At 35.9% G+C, this 18,788-nt stretch overlaps 4 protein-coding genes across 5 annotated transcripts in view; 2 read left to right on the forward strand and 2 right to left on the reverse strand.

Annotated features, from left to right (window-relative positions):
- Positions 1 to 18,788, reverse strand: part of LOC101895019 (semaphorin-2A) — a 308,952-nt gene that overhangs the window by 228,855 nt on the left and 61,309 nt on the right. The gene's annotated exons all lie outside the window — the stretch shown is intronic.
- Positions 10,421 to 12,103, reverse strand: LOC101890107 (UDP-glucosyltransferase 2). Its single transcript, XM_005187996.4, has 2 exons — positions 11,817 to 12,103; positions 10,421 to 11,758 (listed from the first exon to the last, which is right to left on the reverse strand). The coding sequence occupies exons 1-2, from the start codon at positions 12,058 to 12,060 to the stop codon at positions 10,440 to 10,442; spliced, it is 1,563 nt and encodes a 520-aa protein (XP_005188053.2). The 5' UTR covers positions 12,061 to 12,103; the 3' UTR covers positions 10,421 to 10,439.
- On the forward strand, positions 15,774 to 16,481 carry LOC101890269 (UDP-glycosyltransferase UGT4). Its single transcript, XM_011296075.3, has 2 exons — positions 15,774 to 16,017; positions 16,079 to 16,481. Exons 1-2 carry the CDS (start codon positions 15,774 to 15,776, stop codon positions 16,465 to 16,467), a joined length of 633 nt encoding a protein of 210 aa, XP_011294377.3. The 3' UTR covers positions 16,468 to 16,481.
- LOC131801425 (UDP-glycosyltransferase UGT4-like) lies at positions 16,478 to 17,389 on the forward strand. Its single transcript, XM_059120194.1, has one exon. The coding sequence runs from the start codon at positions 16,478 to 16,480 to the stop codon at positions 17,387 to 17,389; it is 912 nt and encodes a 303-aa protein (XP_058976177.1).

The following is an 18,788-nucleotide window of genomic DNA, read 5'->3' on the forward strand; positions in this document are numbered from 1 at the left end:
CCTACGCCATTTTGCATATTCAGTAGAGCTTCACATAACAATTAAAAATTTTTGTGGGATAGCAAAATCGTACAAGCTATGATTATAATTATAATTTAAGTTCAAAGGACTAAATTTGCCGAAGAATGTGTATCTTTTCAATTGAGGCTTGTATTGCCCAGTTGGTACGCAATTAACTTGAAATCGGATTATATCTTTATCCCATTTCAAGTTAATTGTGTACCAACTGGGGAGCTATATCCAAATCTGAATCGATCTCGATAAAATTTGGCATAGATATTTCTGAGCTGTATTTGATATATGTCCATGAATATCGTTGTTACGGAGTGCATATTACGGCTGTGGGGAACAAATATAACAAATCGGAGGAACAATTATATGGGAGCTATAGCTATATCTGAACCGTTTTTTTTTTTGACGTACTTACTTCCGGTTGTAAGTGCCAAATTTCATCCCATTTGGTTCAAATATTACACGTCTGGTGCACAATAAAAAGCAAATCGGACAAAGTTATATATGGGAGCTATATCCAAATCTGTCCGAATCTGGATAAAATTTAGCAAAGTTAGGTCTGAGCTGTATTTGATATATTTTCCCAAATATTACTGTTACAGAGTGCTCATTGCGGCTGCGGAGGACAAAAATAAAAAATCGGTTGAACATTATATATACAAGCTATAGCTTTTTTCAGGCCTAATTTGAATGTATGTGCAAAATTCCATACTATTTGAGCTGATATTACACGTTTGATGCACAAAAAAAAGGCAAATCGGACAAATATGGGAGCTATGTCCAAATTTTGACCGATTATCTCCAATAGAGTTCGTCTTTGGGCCAAACAAATGACTTGTGCAAAATTTCATCTCAGTCGAATAATAAATGCGACCTGCATTTTGTTTACAAAAACACATGGACAGACATAGGGACGGACAGACAGAGGGACGGAAAGACGGACGGACATGCATAAATCGACTCAAAATTTGATCCTATGCTGATCACCAAAAGGAACTATGGGTCTATCTCGTTTCCATCTCCATGCTACAAACAAATGCACAAAGACATAATACCCTTACCACTATGTGGTGTAGGGTATAAAAACCGCAATGTGACTATAGGCGAGATTGCCGTCATATAAGAAACTCTAAATGCGGAATCACAAACGATGACCTTACATTTCATCAGAATACTGAGTATCGGGAGACATTGTCATGGAGGGCTTTAAGACAATGTGGTCGCGTATAGGCCTCGATATTATCGCAAAAAAAAAAAAAAACTCAGGAAAAATAGCGTCTCTTTAGGTTTGTACTACATTAACCGGCTATGTTTTGAAATTCATGCTGTTTATATACAGAAATTAATAAACGAAGGCATCTTCTAGAGTATATATACTTTTATGTACCAAAGCTAAGATATTCGTCACTATTACTAGAAAAGGTACTAAAAAACATAAATAAATAAATAAATAAATAAAACGCCACTCAATGAATTTTCCAAAATCAAAAACAAGTCGATCACCGTGATTTACCCTTCCCACCAAATTGTGACCAATTTGTCGTTGGTGCCAACTCCTGCTGTGTTACAATTATCTGTGTGGCTCTGCTGTGCTTGTTGTCTTTAAACGCAGAAAAAATGGGGAACGTGTTAGTCCGAAATAAATGGATTTGGTTGCTTCCGTTTTTTTCTCGCTTTCATCTCCAAACATTCATTGTCTTTAATCATCAATGCGTTTAAAATTTAGAATACCAAGCTTGGTGCTGCTTCGGGTACTCCGTAAGTCCTGTGGCCAAGGCAGCATCAATATTGTGCGAGATGCAATGAAATGTTGGTTGTTAGTGGTCGTGGGGATGATGGTCGTGGCGGTGGCGGTTGTAATGTTGTTGGTCGTTAAGTGGCGGTGATGGTGTGGGTTATGGCAACGGTGTTGCCTCTCATTTGCTTTCTTCCGTTTCCGTTTGCATACATAAACGGTGGCAATGATTCCTTGATGAGTGTGGGTGCGTGCCCCGGAATGGCGATGAATCGGTAAGTGAGTGCGAGTGTGTGTGTGGGTGTGCGTTTTGTAGTTCAACACATTTGCAAAGTATACATATGTTGGTTTATCCTATTCATTAAATTTCTTTGTTCTCCATATATACCGCCAAAGAACACCATGTTTTTTTACGCATTTGATGTACTTACACCCATTGTCTGATTACGTTTATCTTCTTTCGCTGAGCGGGGTATCAGAATACCACATACCACCCTTTGGCAACAAACGCTTATCCTTTAACAACTTTAACATACACTGCCTGCATACATACGATACATACGCACAATCAACCCTGCCACTCTTTGTTGGATTAACGGTGTTCAACGTTTTAAAAACGGGGGTTTCAACTTACCGCAGCGTGTTGCAGCCGTTCTGCTTCTACGAAGAGCTGTGAGTGTGGTCTTGTACTTAATTTGTGGTACTTATCAGTTGAAAAGGTGCTCATCGCCATCCATATCATGGTAATGGTTATCATTAATAAGGATATACACGAGTATGTATGCGATTGGGTAAAAGGGCTAACAAATTGTCTCTCTTTTACACAAATTGTACCTCATCAAATATAAATAAAATATATTCATTTTAGAAGTATATTACAGGATGAGTTAAAAAAACTGCTACATAGTCAAACGCCATCATGTTTACATTTTTTATACTTCATTGAATGAAAGCAAAAATGTCGGAAATAGCATCAAATTTAAGAATAGGTTTAGATTTGTTCGAATCGGCCACCTTTGGCACGACTTATGGCCTTCAAACGGCCAATGAAACGGTCCCACACTGCCCGAATGTTGCTCTGCGGGAAGCGCTTGTTTGAGGTGATCGACACTTTGGCATTTTTTAGTGCCAACCTTGCTTTGCAAAATACTCCAGACACAATTGTTCGACGGATTGTTGTCCAGAGATTTCTGTGGCCATTGTGCGCTGGAAATGAAGCGAGGAACGTCGTTTTGTAATCATACTTGGGTGTCGCGTGCTGAGTGCGATGTGCTGGGTTCCGTTGGAACGTCCAAAGTCTGCTGCAAAATGTTTGCGTGCCCAAGGCTTTAATACACCCTCCAGAATATTTTCGGGATAATATTCGCCAATTATTCTGATGTCACGGTCGAATAATACGAGCGGAGAGCGACCATCGGCTGTTACGGCGGCCCAAACTATCACAATGGCCGACGCTTGAGTTCTGACCTCTTTGGAAAGTAAACACGATCATTTTGTTTGTTTACAAACTGCTGAACAACAATTGTTGTTTTCATCGGAGACGGAGAAAACCAAATTCGGCTATTCATCATTTCGGCAAAGCGAAGCAACTCTTTAGCTCTTTCGAGTCCATTTTCTTTCAGCTGCGGTATAAGTTCTTGCACTTTTTAGTTCTTGCATCGCATTCTAAAAATTCATAGAATTCAAAATTTTCTACGGTATTCGAAAAACTAAACGCATTAAACAAAAATACCTTATTCAAAGGCGTAGAGAATAAGATATGTTGAAATTCGTAATTAAAGCCAACTACAGAACAAGTCTTGAAACCTTTAAATATTTATATAGTGGATTTTTCAAAACTGTTCTAGACAAAAAAAAATATAAATAAAATAAATAAATAAAAAATAAAATTACCGCTACTTTAGCGAAAATTAAGATATTAACTTTAAAATATATAAAATCGGCAAATTACTTTTTTTCACTTTATTCGGGTGAGATGTTGTGGAAAAATGTCCCATAATATTTTAATGAGTATACGACGATATACTAGTTCTGATACTAATTTCGAGTAACATATCCATATAAAGACAAGTAAACAAAGGCTTTAGTCGAGGGTGGTCGACTATACAACATTATTTCCGTTCTTGATTTATATCGGTGTATTTAAGATATTCTGATATATGAAATTCTATATATTCTATTGATATACAGGGTGAGATAAATAAAACTGCAACAAAGTTAAGCGCCATCATTTTTACATTTCTTTAAAAAAAATGTCGGAAAAAGCCTCAAATTTTAGAATAAGTTTAGATTCGTTCGAATTGGTAACCTTTGGCACTAATTATGGCCTTCAAACGGCCAATGAAAAAGTCATAAGTCATACGCTACCGATTGTTGCTCTGCGGTATTTTGGGCTATTCCCGCGAAGCGCTTGCTTGAGGTGATCGACACTTCGGTATTTTTTAGTGTCAAACTTGCTTTCCAAAATACTCCGTTGGACTAGATTGGTATCCGGAGATTAATAATATCTTTTCTGGAAAATTTCCAACAAATGCTTTTGTACGCTTGTAAACAATATGATGAGCTGTCACTGGAATAATTTTAATAACTGTCGGACGAGTGGCCTAGAAAATACAGCAGTCTGAAGTTGGTTGCCGTTTTTTCATCTCACCATCTATATGTGATATCTTGAATATTAGCGTCTATGTAACGACCAGTAGTGACCTTTTCGTTTATTTTGCCGGAATTGACAATTATCGCGGCTTAATGTAAATTTTCGTTTTTTGTACATTAAAGCTATGATCTATTTCACCCGGTAAATATAATTAGATGACCATCCAAATAGGAAGGCTTCGGCCCAGCCCTTAATTCTAGCCCCATGCAACATTCTGAGCCCATTGGTCTATAATTGTGACCTCTAGAGCAACTGTTAAATAAAGAAATTACTCTGTTTTTGTTCATTTGTACCCCTATTGCCATCAGAAATGGACTTCTATTCTGACGTTAATTGTGACCTCTAGATCTACTGATAAATCAAGAAATTTTATTATCAATTTTCAGATCATTAAGCTCGTCTCGAAAGAGAAAACAAACACTTAAATCATAAAACATATGATCTTCGCCTTAACAAGGTAAAACTCAGAAATTATTCTGTTTTGCTCCATTTGAGCCCCTAAAATTTTGCTATAATCTCCCCAAAGAATGGGCTTCTATTCTGACCTTAAACTCAACTCCATGCAAAATTTGGTGAGGATCGGGATTAAATTTGTCAAATGAAGGACATCAAACCGTTCATAAAAAAACATCAATTTAATATAACAAAATTTATTATAACTCAAAATTGTTATATTTTATGGAGTAATTATTAAATAGTAGAAGTGGACCAATCTCTCCATTTTCGCACCTGTTTTTTTTAAGATGTAAAAAATTATCATAAAAATGTAAAAATTTCGGGTTCTTCCAATGTCTAATATGAGATATTTATGCTTTCTTGATACTTTCTTTTTCAATTTCTAAGCCACTTGTCCGACAGCTGTTACAATTCTTCCAGTGACAGCCCATTATATTGTTTACAAGCGTACAAAAGCATTTTGGTGCGAATTTTCCCGAAAAAAGGTTATTCGTAATGGAATTCAAGCCTGACAGTGTGATTTTTTTTTTTTGGCTGGGAAACCGCATGTTGCTATCGTTAGAGCACTCCAGAATTTAAATGTTAATAAATCTTTTGTGTTTCGTACCATCGCTCGTTACCGTGATACTGGTAGCGTAGCCCGACGTCAAGGAAGTGAACGGAAGAAAACAGCAACATCAGCAGAAATGGTTAGAAAAGTAAAAAAAGGACTTGATCGAAACCCGTATTGCAGTGGCCGAAAGATATTTCTGAGCTGTATTTGATATATTTCCCTGAGTATCTTTGTTACGGAGTGCATATTACGGCTGTGGGTAACAAATACAAACAGTAAAGAAAGTCTTAAAGTCGGGCGGGGCCGATCTCGATAAAATTTAGCAAATGTATTTCTGAGCTGTATTGATATATTTCCCCAAATATTTTTGTTACAGAGTGCACATAACGGCTGCGGAGGACAAAAATAACAAATCGGATGAACAATATATATGGGAGCTATAGCTATATCTGAACCGATTTCGATCAAATTTGTCATACGTATTTTTAGGCCTAATTTGGGTGTAGGTGCATTCCATACTATTCGGACTGACATTACACGTTTGGTGCACAATAAAAGGCAAAACTGACGAACATATATATGGTAGCTATATATAAATTTTTACCGATCACCGTGGCATCAGAATAAATGTCGAATATTATCGCGAAAATATTCTGAGGGTGTATTAAAGCCTTGGGGACACAAACATTTTGGCCGCAGACCTTGGACATTCCAACAGGATTCAGCACGCATAACCCAAGAATGGTTACAAATGACGTTTCTCGCTTTATTTCCAGCGCAGAATGACCACCAAAACATTCGGATACTAATCCGTTGGACTATTTTGTCTGCATTATTTTGGAAAGCAAGGTTGGCACTAAAAAATACCAAAGTGTCGATCACCTCAAGCAAGCGCTTCGCCGGAAATGGGCCAAAATACCGCAGGGCAACATTCAGGCAGCGTTTGGCCGTTTGAAGGCCATATTTCGTGCCAAAGATGACCAATTTGAACAAATCTAAACTTATTAAAAATGTTGATGCTATATCCGACATTTTTTGCTTTCTTTCAATAAAATTAAAAAAAAAGCAAAAATTATTGCGATTTGTTGCAGTTTTTTATCTCACCATGTAATGTCCAACCCAAAGAAAAATTTCCTAACCCAGGCTGCATTTTAAGTCTCCATAATCTTCCAAATCGCCAAATGAAATTCATCACAAAATGTTGCATGTATATTTCAATCGCTTCAACATATGATTTATTTTTAAGATTCCGATGAGAAAAATTAAAAAAAGCTCAAACAAAGAAAGATATTAAGAAGTAATTTGGTATCACATTATGGAGTCTTAAAAATTCAAAACCCATCAAAACAAGAGAAAAAATATAGCTGTCTCTTGGCCAAGATGAAGTCAGTTCAATTGCATGTGAATGTGCATGTGCATCGTATAAAAATGTTTGCCCACTACAATCATATGATGTGCTGTATCACTTACATGACATGTACATCCATATATACACGCACATACAGACGAGTATGTACTTCCATGTATCTATTTCGATTCTGTCTTGACATTCAATTTGTGATTACATTGCCATGATGTTTGTTTTATGTCATCATCGTCTCGCCATATCACGAACACACTCATATACATCCATATCTGTTTCTGTTTTAGACTCTCTTCAGAGCCAGACATCATAGCCATAATGTTATATGGCCACATTTACAACCACATTTTCAAGCTCGTAATGGAGTAATCAGTCGATATTAACAAAGGACAAGAGTGAGACAGAGAGACAATATTCTCTCTTTACCTCGTTATTTGATAATAAATCGATAAATGGCTTATGATAGAGATTTCCAATAGCCACAATGGGGAATTTCACCATGTTGGATGATGATTCGATTTACTGAAGGGGCATGAAGAAGGAAGGTCAAATAAACTATTTTCTATGTACACATGTAAGTTACAAAATTTCGAATGTGAGATTTTCGACATAATTCCATATTAAAAACAAAAAATTGCTGTAGATTTTACAAAAGTAACTGAAGGTTTAACTTTAACATGATTTTGTCGAAAGTGAAAAATAGTTTAGAAATTTTCCATTTAAGACAGAATCTGTTAGGGTATTTCACAGAGAGACCTCTTAATTAAAAAATATATCTTTAATGCTATCCAATATGGTTCTTACGAGTGCATAAAGTAGGAAGATTACGAGGAGATTTTACGACTGCATATAGTAGGAAGATTACCTCTTTGATGTCTTTTAGCAAAGAAGAGCCTTTTACCAAAGAAATCGTAGCTTGTGGCCAATAAAAAGGTTTGTGTACTTTTTATAAAATACGATTACGAAGTCTACTTTAACAATAATTCAAAATTTGGTTCAATGTTTGCCATTTTCAGATTTTGTGTTGGGGGATTTACTGGACTTTTTCAATTTTGAAAAGAATAGAATGTTCATTTTGTAATTTTTAATAATTAATTCAATTTTAATCAAAATTTTGACCCTTTGTGGGAGTGGTACCATTATTTTGTGTTGTTAGAAATGTTTGGTTGTGCCAAGTTGGAATAAATCGGATGTTTGGGTATTCAAAATGTTGACCCTTTGTGGGGGAGTTAACAAAATCTATTAATTCAAGTTAATTAATTGTTATTATTAAAAAAAAATTGACCCATTGTGGGAGAGGCATCAAGAGAAGTGAACTGATTTTGCTCATTTTCATACCTGACTTAGCGATGATGCAAATATGAGTATTTTAGAAGTTTGAACCAAATCTGATAATCTTTTCTCTTTATGTGAGAAAAATGACTTTCTTTGAAAGCGTTGTTCTTTGAAAGTGTTTTTGTGGGAGGTACCAGAAGAAGTGGACCGATATTTCCATTTGCGAACTGGATCTAAGTTTGACAATAACGCTACGATGTAGCAAGTTTGAATCAAATAGAATATTTCCTTCGAGAGTTATCGTGCACACCAGTCAGACAGACGGACGGACATCCTATCGACTTCAAATGTCCTGATGAGGATTTGGTAGAAAGACACCTGGCTCTTAAACAATTATTTCGTTGATAGACATTTTGGCCCTATCAAATGGTATATACCATCACTTTATGCAATGTTCTACAATGGAAAGGCGGTTTGAGGTGTTCAATTTAAAGCCTTCTTCAAGAAAATGTTCAAGTCTTCTCTTAAAAGGATCTCTTTAAAAGAACTCTATAAAAAGTTATCTTTTGGTAATTTAAGAAAGAATACTTTACCGAAGTCATATGTCTTCTTAATGTCTCTCTAAAGGAGACTTCAGTTGTGGACATCTTCTCTGGAAGAAGACGTCATTTTGTGTCTTATGTGGATCTACTTTAGATCTTACAGTGAATACGACCTCTTAAGGTCTTACATGGAACTCACCTTTGAGGTGTTTTATGGAAGACTACCTCTTGAGGTCTTCTACGAAATACGAAAATTTGGGGTCCAGTATAAAGTAAAAAACCCTCTGTCTTCTATGGCAAAAGAGGACTTAGGGTCTTCTGTGGAAGACGACATATTGAGATCTTCTATAGAAGAAGAGCCCTTTAGGTATTTTATGGAAGCCGGTCGCTTGAGTTCTTTTAAAAGGACGATTGCTTCAGATCTTCTATGAAATATGACAAATCTGCTAAGGAAGAATATCTCTTTTGATTGTACCTGTTATTTTAGAATCTATACGATGACGTGAACCTGCATAGGTAACTTTTGTCATAAGATATCGCAATATTCAAATATGAAACTTAAAAACAAATGGGTGAATAATGTTGTCGAAGACGTGGACCCACAGACAATTTCCGGTCTTAGGCTGTAGTATCCATTACGAACTTCAAATACCAAATTTGAAATAATTCCGGTGAATAATGCGGCTAAAATCATCAAAATACTGAATATCGGGAGGTACCGTTATATGCGGGCTATAAGAAGACGTGGGCCTGAACATCAAATGCCAAATTGAAACAATTCCGGTGAATAATGTCGCCAAACTGAACAAAGTACTGAATATCGGGAGGTACCGTTATATGGGGGCTATACGCAGACGTGGACCTGCACAGAAAATGTTTTGTGTTAGGCTGTAGTATCCATTTCGAACAGCAAATTGAAACATTTCCGGTGAATAATGTCGCTAAAATCATAAAAATCCTAAATATCGGGAGGTACCGTTGTACGGGGGCTATACCGAAACGTAAACCTGCAAGTCCCGTTTTCAATACATTTAGTAAAATTTTATCAATCTGTTTCATTTCGTTCGGAAGCTAGAGTGATTTCCACAGACGGATAGACGGACAGACATCGCTAAGTAGACATATAATTTTATGCTGATCAAGAATATACATACTTTGGAGGGTCTAAAATATATATATTTCGAGGTGTTACAAATGGAATGACTTAATATACCCTTCATACTGTGGTGAAGTTGAACTCTAGTTGAAACACTCTATGGAAAATCTTTCTTGTGATTTTCTATTAAATAAAGTCCCACTTTTATGTTTTTTATTAAATGAATATTTTGCCCTTTCAGAAGATTTTTCTGTGATATGAAATTTTGAAATTTTATATTTAATTGTTGCAAAATCGTCAGGCAAAATCCCATTATTGTTGTTTAAGATAATTATATTATAGTTTTTTTTCTTTTTTTCTTTTTGAAAAAGTAGTGCTCTTTTGGGTGTTAATCCAATTAAAGAAGACTTATTTTTTGGTACTGGTAAGAGGACATCATTTGTGATCTTCTACAAACCACTTTTCTGTCCTTCAGGAAGAGAAATTCTCTCTTGAGGTCTTTTAGCAAGACAATTTTGATTTCCATGGAATGGGAATTCATTTGAAATCGTCTATCAAAAACATCACCAGGGCCTCTATTGTTGTTCTATTAAAATATGAAATGAAAAATATTTTTTGTAAAATTTTCATAAAAAATTTATTTTCTTTATAAAAGTTTTCATCTCACTTTTTCCTAGAACAAGCATAGAGGCTCAGGCCTTCTTTTGTAAATAATTTCTTATTTATATTTTTAAAAAAATCTCTAAATCTTCTTTTAAGCGATTTTATATTTCTGCTTGCAACACATATGCTTAACTAATTTAATGGAAAAATTTAGAAAAATGTTAAATATTCTAAACACAACCATTAATCCCAGGAAAATGAACAAATAAACGTCGGCATTATTAAATTCCCAAGAATTCAAATTGTGTCCCAAGTGACGAAGATGTGGAGCACCTCTGTGCCGCAAGGTGTATTCAATCCAATAAATTGCTGTCTGCATTGGTGTGTTCTGACGATCGCGAAATTGAAAAGATTTCATTTTTGCCTTTTTAAGGTATATATCATTTTCTACCAGCTCCAGAGCGGCTTTATATATCTCATTGTCTCGCAAAGATTTTGGTCCAATTTTCAAGGAAATGCCAGCAGTTATTTTTGAAATAAAATAAAATAGTTCTCCAGTCTGAAAGTAAACACTTTTCAAACCTAAAATGGGTAGGCCATAATGAATGCTTTCTATAACACTAAAATAGCTGCCGTGAGATACTAAGAGTTTACAATTCGGATGTTCGAGAATGGCATGATGAGATAAATTGGTAAAGAAGTAAACATTTGTTGGTATGCGCCATAATGGGGATGGATATTCAATGGTGTTCCACAAAACCAGTTGTTCCAGCATTCCGAACTGATTGAGAATTCCCTGCATCACATCGTCGGGGAAGTGTGTTTTCATGGCCACGTATATAAAACCCTTTGTTCCGGTTTTATTAAGCATTGCCACAATGTGAGGAGGTAACGGCTCGAATGCCTCTGGAATATGTAGACCAGCCACTTCAATCATATTTGGCAAATATGGTTTTGGTGTACTTATGACATGGTGATCATTCAATAACACCAATGATATATTCCGTTTTATCTCTTCAATAGATCTTGTTGAATTGGGAAAACGCAGCTTGTAGTACTCTCTGTTCACTGGCAATACTTCCAAATCATAATACAAGTTGCCGAGTACGAAGAGGGCAACATTTAGACATCTCTCCCAAAAATTCATATTTTCATCATAGCGATGTGTCATCAGTACACTGGGGACATACGACAAAGGTGCTGGATTTCGAAATATGGCATCCAGCAGAATACTTGATCCGATGGTGCAAATACCCACAATTGGAGCGTCAAAGTGTTGGGCCAAACCATAAAGAGATTCGGAAAACAGCAAGTTCATTAAAATTAAATCGAACTTTTCGTTTTTCATCAGATTTCGCATCATGACATTGCCAAGAATGTTTTCCGACATTTGAAAGCCTATTGTGAAAATCTCTCCAGTTCTATTGAAATGATCCATGTCAATATCTCTACTGGCGGCTTGTTTAAATTCTGAAAAAGAAGAAGTAAATGTTTACATTTCCCAAATACCGGCTTCCTGACAACTTACTCTCATACAAGTTAAAATTCTCTTTTATCACAATGGGCCGCAAGTTAGGAAGCTCTGAATTTTGAGGAAAATTTGTAATGGAGGTGACATAATGTCCACGTTCACCCAACCCACGCAGAAGGGCTTCGACAAATGCATATTGCGCTGGACCCTCAAAACCAAATATCGATAATATTCGTGCTGTTTTACCGACTTGTTGTTCGATGGAAATTAGAAATATGACTAAAACTGTATTGAAGCGCATTATTGAACCAACTGCCCGGAAAGCGAAAAAAATGGAACACTAATCAATTTATCTATCGACATTCATGTTCGTTTTCGTGTGCCTGAACTGATAACACGTTATAGAATCAACAAAAGATTAGTTTTTATAACCATACATGCAATAGAGGGTACAAGAGGTTTGTCATTCTATTTGTAACATTTCGTAACATTATATATATATTATATATATATATATATTCTTGATCAGAGTAATATTCTAAGTCGAATTAGCCATGGCTGTAGTATAAAATTACCTAAATAAGTGCAGATATTCGTATTGAAAAATTAGCTCGGTGTAAGGCCATTGCAATTCCAAAAAGTGCAAGAACTTACACCGCAACACAAAGAAAATAGACTCAAAGGAGCTAAAGAGTTGCTTCGCTTGGCCGAAAGTGGTGAACTGCCGAATTTGGTTTTCTTCGATGAGAGAACATTCGTTGTTCAGCAGTTTGTAAATAAACAAAATGATCGTGTTTACTTGTGTGTTAATGAGGTTCCTAGCTTCATTTCCAGCGCACAATAGCCACAAAAATCTCCGGATACCAATCCGATGGACTTTTGTGTCTGGAGTATTTTGGAAAGCAAGGTTGGCACTGAAAAATAATGGGCAAAATACCGCAAAGCAATATACGAAGGCCATCATTCATGCCAAAGGTGGACAAATCGAAATTTATTCCAAAATTTGATGCTATTCCCGACATTTTTTGCTTTCATTCAAAAAAAATTTAAAAAAAAAATTAAAAATTATGGCCTTTGATTTTGTTCCAGTTTTTTACCTCACCCTGTAAAATCATTTTATTTATCAACATTTTGCCGGTTGTTCTTGTATGTCACCGACTGATAACAGGCTTTACTAAATGTTTTTGTTTAGTTTTCTGTCCCTGTCCATACACCAGTTTTCAGATAACACATTTAAAATGTGCGATTATACTATATATTTCAATTGCAAATAATGGGTTTATTAATTATTCGGCTAAGGCAGCTACTTACGAAACAGTATCCTAACATTTTCTTATACCCCATACAGAGGACAGGGTATTATGTCAAAAATTGCGACATTGTGTAAAAATATCCAATACAACTCAAAACCAGTAAAGACAACTCACTTCTTCTTCTTCCCTATGTTACAAACAAATTCACAAACATATAATACCCTGACCAGTGTGGTGTAGGGTATAAAAATCCTCTTCGGTAAAAATATTTGTCATATTTAAAACATATTTTTGTGATTTTTCTAGAATTTATCAATTTCTGCCAAAAGTCCATTCTGAATTGATGGGATCTGTCAAAATCCGTCCCACCGATCTTGAGTTATATGCGGTCTAACTAACACCCCTTTCTTTGATATATAAGATTGTATATATTTTGCTATATATGCGACATTTTAAATGTGAGCATCAATGATACAGAAGTGACCCTTTCGTGTATTTGTGATTTCGCTTGAATTAAAAATATTTCCGGTTCAATGGACATTTCCATATTTATACCCTGCACCACAAGGTGGTCAGGGTATTATGGCAAAAGGAAACGAGATAGACCCATAGTTCCTTTTGATGATCTGCATAGAATCACATTCTGAGTCGATTTATGCATGTCCGTCCGTCCGTCTGTCCGTCTGTCCATGTATTTTTGTAACCAAAGTACAGTTCTCAATTACTGCCCTATCCAGATGCAATTTTGCACAAATCATTTGTTTGGCCCAAGGACGAACCCTATTGAAATTGGAGATAATCGATTAAAATTTAGATATAGATCCCATATATATCTTCGCCCGATTTGCTTTTTATTGTGCACCAAATGTGTAATATCCGTCCGAATAGTATAGAATTTTGCACGGTCAGATTGGACCTGAAAATAAGTATGCCAAATTTAATCGAAATCGGTTCAGATATAGTCATAGCTCCCATATATATTGTTCATCCGATTTGTTATTTTTGTCCTCCGCAGCCGTAATATGCACTTTGTAACAACAATATTTGGGGAAATATATAAAATACAGCTCAGAAATACGTTTACTAAATTTTATCGAGATCGGTTCAGTGTTTGATATAGCTCCTATATATAACTTCGTCCGATTTACCTTGGATGAAATTCGGCACTTACGACCGAAATGAGTCTAAAAGCTAGTGTATCAAATTTGGTGAATGATCGGTTCAGATATAGCTATAGCTCCCATATATTATGTTCATCCGATTTGTCATATTTGTTACCCACAACCGTAATATGCACTCCGTAACAACGATATTCAGGGAAATATATCAAATACAGCTCAGAAATATCTTTGCCAAATTTTATCGAGATCGGTTCAGATTTGGATATAGCTCCCATATATATTTTTATCCGATTTCAAATTAATTGTGCACCAAATGGGAAATTCAAGTCCGAATTTAAAAAATACAAATGCTTCGGCATATTTAGTCCTTTGAACTTTAAATTATAATTATAATCATAGCGTGTATGATTGAATTCTACCATAAAAACTTTTAATTGTTATGCGAAGCTCTACTAAATTAGCAAAGTGGTGTAGGGTATCATAAAGTCGGTCCCGCCCGACTTTGAGACTTTCTTTACTGGTTTTTATGTAAAAGTTATGATGTATTTCTCCCGCTAAAAATTATTCGATGAGCATCCAAAACTCTAGCCCCATACACAATTCCGAGTCGATTGGTCTATAATTGTGACCTCTAGGGTAACTTCAAAAGAAGTATAGAAAATTTTCTGGTTTTAATCCATTTCAATCAATAGGCTTCTGTTCTGTTATTAACCCCACCTCCATGCAAAATTTCGCGAGAATCGGGCCATAAATGCAACCTGTAGTCTGATTACAATTTACATGGACAGACGGACGAAAGAACGTACATTGCTAGATCCACTCCGCTTGGCAACATAGGAAGATCTATATCTTGGCCCAATATTTTGAGGTGTTACATAATTTATGGCCCAATCAAACATATAATACCACCAACACATAGTGGTGTATGTTATAAAACTTAATCCGTTAATTTTTTTGGAAATCTTTTCAGATGAAGATATAGCTCCTATATATTAATTCCATCCGATTTTTAAAGTTCAATCGATCTAAAGATTAATGTGCGCATGCGTGCCATACATTCTTCCCGCCCGTCTTTTGCCCACTCCTTACGGGTCAATATAGTTCCCATATATGTAATGATACAACCCGATATTTAGTATTTTGAATATCTTCATTGAATACCATCAATATTTCGAATGCTTCCTTTTATGTTCAATGATATAAAAATATCGTCGATCGTGGTGGAACTTAAGTCCCCTTTCGTCGTTTCATTTATAGCTTTCAATCAGTCATTCGCTCTTTATAGTATTGAAAAAAAATATTAGTTTTGCGCTCCAGCATTTGTTAATTGCAAATTTTTCCCTTTGATTTGTTTATAAACAAAACAATGAAGCACGTTTTATTTTCCAACGTTGGCTTATCACCAAAATTACTTAGTCATGATAATAACAAGAACAAACAATTAAGATAAGCATTTGATAAGTTTGGATTGTTATCAAACAATAAAGCCGAACTATCGTTTTAACAACAAACTTTGTAAAAAAAAAACAACACGGTGACACTTTACAACAACATCAACTGATAAAAGTATTGAAGTATTATTGAATTGATATTCTACGTGGTGCTTTATTAAATTTAGTTCGTATTGTTTCATATTGAAAATGTTTTACAATGCAGTAGCGTTTGTGCTTTTGGCGATAGCTGTAGGACAGCGGGTGCAGGCAGCTAGAATCTTGTCAATATTTGGTCATCAAGGACCTTCGCAATATGTTTTCATCGAACCCCTGCTCGAACAGTTGGCTGAGCGTGGACATTACGTTACATCCATAACCAACTTCGAACAAAATGTAAAACACGGAAATTTGCGCTCCATTGTAGTAAGTGAGAATAAGTATTTGTATGAAGGTAAGGAACAATAGGTCAAACGGGTCAAGAAAGTAAAAGAGAAAAAATATATATTTTTCAGCATTGCAACATGCCACCAATAAACCTTTTGACAAGGAAAATTTTGATACCAATGGGAAAATTTTTACCAATGGCTATGAAATCGCCACCAATATTCTGAAGAATTCAATGATCCGCCACATAATGCAGAATGAGAGATTCGATGTAATTCTCTTGGATTTCATATTTTGTGAATCACTTTATGGACTGGTGCAACATTTTGATGCACCAGTTGTGGGTGTCTCAACAATTGGTTCCACCGTCTCCATTGATGGATTAATGGGCAATTCTGCACCACTTTCTTATGTGGCAAATTTGGCCATGGCCCATCGCTACGATGAAAACATGACATTTTGGCAAAGATGTTTACACATTGGGCTTTGTTTTAGTCTCAATATATTATCATTGTGAATATATGCCAATGAATGAAAAGTTCTATGGGCGTCATTTTCCCAATGCCACAAAATCCGTTGAAGAGATCCAAAAGAAATTTGCCCTAGTATTGCTAAATGATCATCCTGCAATAAGTTCTCCGAAACCGTATGTTCCAAATATGCTGGATGTTGCAGGTTTACATATTCCCGAGAAACCGAAACCCTTACCTCAGCATGTTGGGAAAATACTAAATGCCACCAGCCAAGGATTTATTTACGTTGCCATAGGGAATCCATACCCCGATAATGTGATGCAAAGAATTTTGCAACAATTCCAAATGCTTAATCACACAATTGTTTGGAATACCAATCATTCTCCCTCTGCCAAACTACGGATACCACGAAATGTGAAATTTTACCCAAAGATATCTCATTATGCCGTACTTGAACATCCCAAGTGTAAATTGCTGATATCCGAAGCCGGTTTTCTAAGTGTCATTGAGAGTATCCATTATGGTCTTACCATATTAGGTCTCAGGAATATCTATGGGAAACCAGGAGAATTTTTTGATGCTGTAGAGAAAATAAAAACTGGAATTTCAGTAAAACTCGGACCAAATTCCCTGAAGGATAATCACATATACTGGAGTGTAGTGGAACTCCTGCAGAATGAAAACTATACAAAATTAGCAAAAATCAAGTCTCTGCAATTACGTGATCAACAAAATACACCAATGCAGAGAGCTATTTTTGGAATAGAGTACGTTCTGAGGCACAATGGAGCTGCTCATCTCCGTAATTTGAGACAAAATTTAAATTCATGGCAATTTTATAATCTTGATGTTTGGTTGATTCTTTGTTTGGTGGTATTGACAGTATTGGCTATTTTCTACATGATTGTGTATTTCTGTGGAAAGGTTGTGAGAAAAGCGTATCGTAGAAAATATAAAAATGATTAAAAATTGTTGAGATGATTATTGTGTGTTTGGGTAATGGGGGCAATTAAAGGGTGACATTATCACGGAAACCAAACACGATTTACAGCCAGAGAGAGAGAGAGAGAGAGAGAGAGAGAGAGAGAGAGAGAGAAGGAGAGGGCACCGATGTAACAAACTCCGAAATGGTACATTTTTAGATATTTCTGAAACCCTCCAAAATGGTTTCAATTGGCATTTCTGACTTCATCGCGCAGTGTGGTGAAGTCCTCAAAAAACAGACATTAATTCAGGAAAGCATTCTATCCCTATAAAATTTTGGTAATAAAAAAGGGACATATTGGTCAACGTTTCGGTATGACCCTTATATAGCGTTCCTTCATAATTTTCGTTATTTTGAATGTTTTGAAAACAATTGACATTTAGAGTTCTGAGTGGATATTATATTTTTTTTATGCAAAAATTGTTCAGGATTGTTCCAGTAGTTGGTATAGGACCCATATTATTGCACCTTCTAATTTCCGGTATTTTGAAGTGTTCGAGACAATTTTAAACACAATAATGAGAAACGTGACATTTTGCGTTCTGAGCTGCGAGAATTTCTCCCTGCTTTTTTTTAACAACAACAGTACAACAGCACTTCCAAGTTTTAGATATTATGATGATCTATCCTTGCAAAATTTTGTGAAGTTGAGTTCATATACAGGGTTGCCCATATTCGACGGACCTTTGGGCCCATTCCAATCGACGAGGCTCGTCCGCAGGCAACATTCTTTGCGTCAATTGAATTTTGTATGGGAACAAATGCAAATCAATGCGAATAATCCGTTGTAAAGTGGACCGAGCCATGCCCAACTACTGAGAACGGCGTTTTTGGGATGTTCTTGGGGACCTCTCAACATTCTCGGCCGATCGCCTTGGTCGACTTTTATATGGCCTCTTCGGATTAGAAAGAGCCTTACCATTTCGTATAAACGCTTAATGGTGTTCTTAGAAGGCGCACTTCTCACATTTTTTAATGTTTTAAAAGCACGTTGAGTTTTCACAATTGACTTCTTCTGTTGAATGTAAATTTCAGAGCGCTCGCATGGCGTGTATTGGTTCATGGTAGAAATCTGCTTGGACTGACGCTTCAAACGCGGTATGTCATTAAGCGATGTGACATCTCTGTCAAAAGTTATGGCGTTGCCAGATGGGTCCGTCGAATATGGGCAACCCTGTAATACCCTATACAGTGTGAGACAAAAAAAATCAATAAAGTCAAACTGCATAATTTGTACATTTATTTTTCTTTAAATTTTATTGAATTAAAGCAAACAAATTCGGAAATAGAATGAAATTTTAGAATAAGTTTAGATTTGTTCGAATTTGTCACCTTTGGAACGAATTATGGCCTTCAAACGGCCAATGAAACCGTCAAACG

This window comes from Musca domestica, unplaced genomic scaffold (genome assembly GCF_030504385.1).
Source record: "Musca domestica strain aabys unplaced genomic scaffold, Musca_domestica.polishedcontigs.V.1.1 16, whole genome shotgun sequence".
NCBI classification, from domain to species: domain Eukaryota; kingdom Metazoa; phylum Arthropoda; class Insecta; order Diptera; family Muscidae; genus Musca; species Musca domestica.

Bases quoted from the DNA above. Each gene is read 5' to 3' on its own strand.
- LOC101890107 (XM_005187996.4), bottom strand. From the start codon at position 12,060: ATGCGCTTCAATACAGTTTTAGTCATATTTCTAATTTCCATCGAACAA. The intron at 11,759-11,816 runs GTAAGTTGTCAG...CTTCTTTTTCAG, and splicing joins GAATTTTAACTTGTATGAGA to AATTTAAACAAGCCGCCAGT.
- LOC101890269 (XM_011296075.3), top strand. From the start codon at position 15,774: ATGTTTTACAATGCAGTAGCGTTTGTGCTTTTGGCGATAGCTGTAGGA. The intron at 16,018-16,078 runs GTAAGGAACAAT...TATATTTTTCAG, and splicing joins GAATAAGTATTTGTATGAAG to CATTGCAACATGCCACCAAT.
- LOC131801425 (XM_059120194.1), top strand. From the start codon at position 16,478: ATGAATGAAAAGTTCTATGGGCGTCATTTTCCCAATGCCACAAAATCC.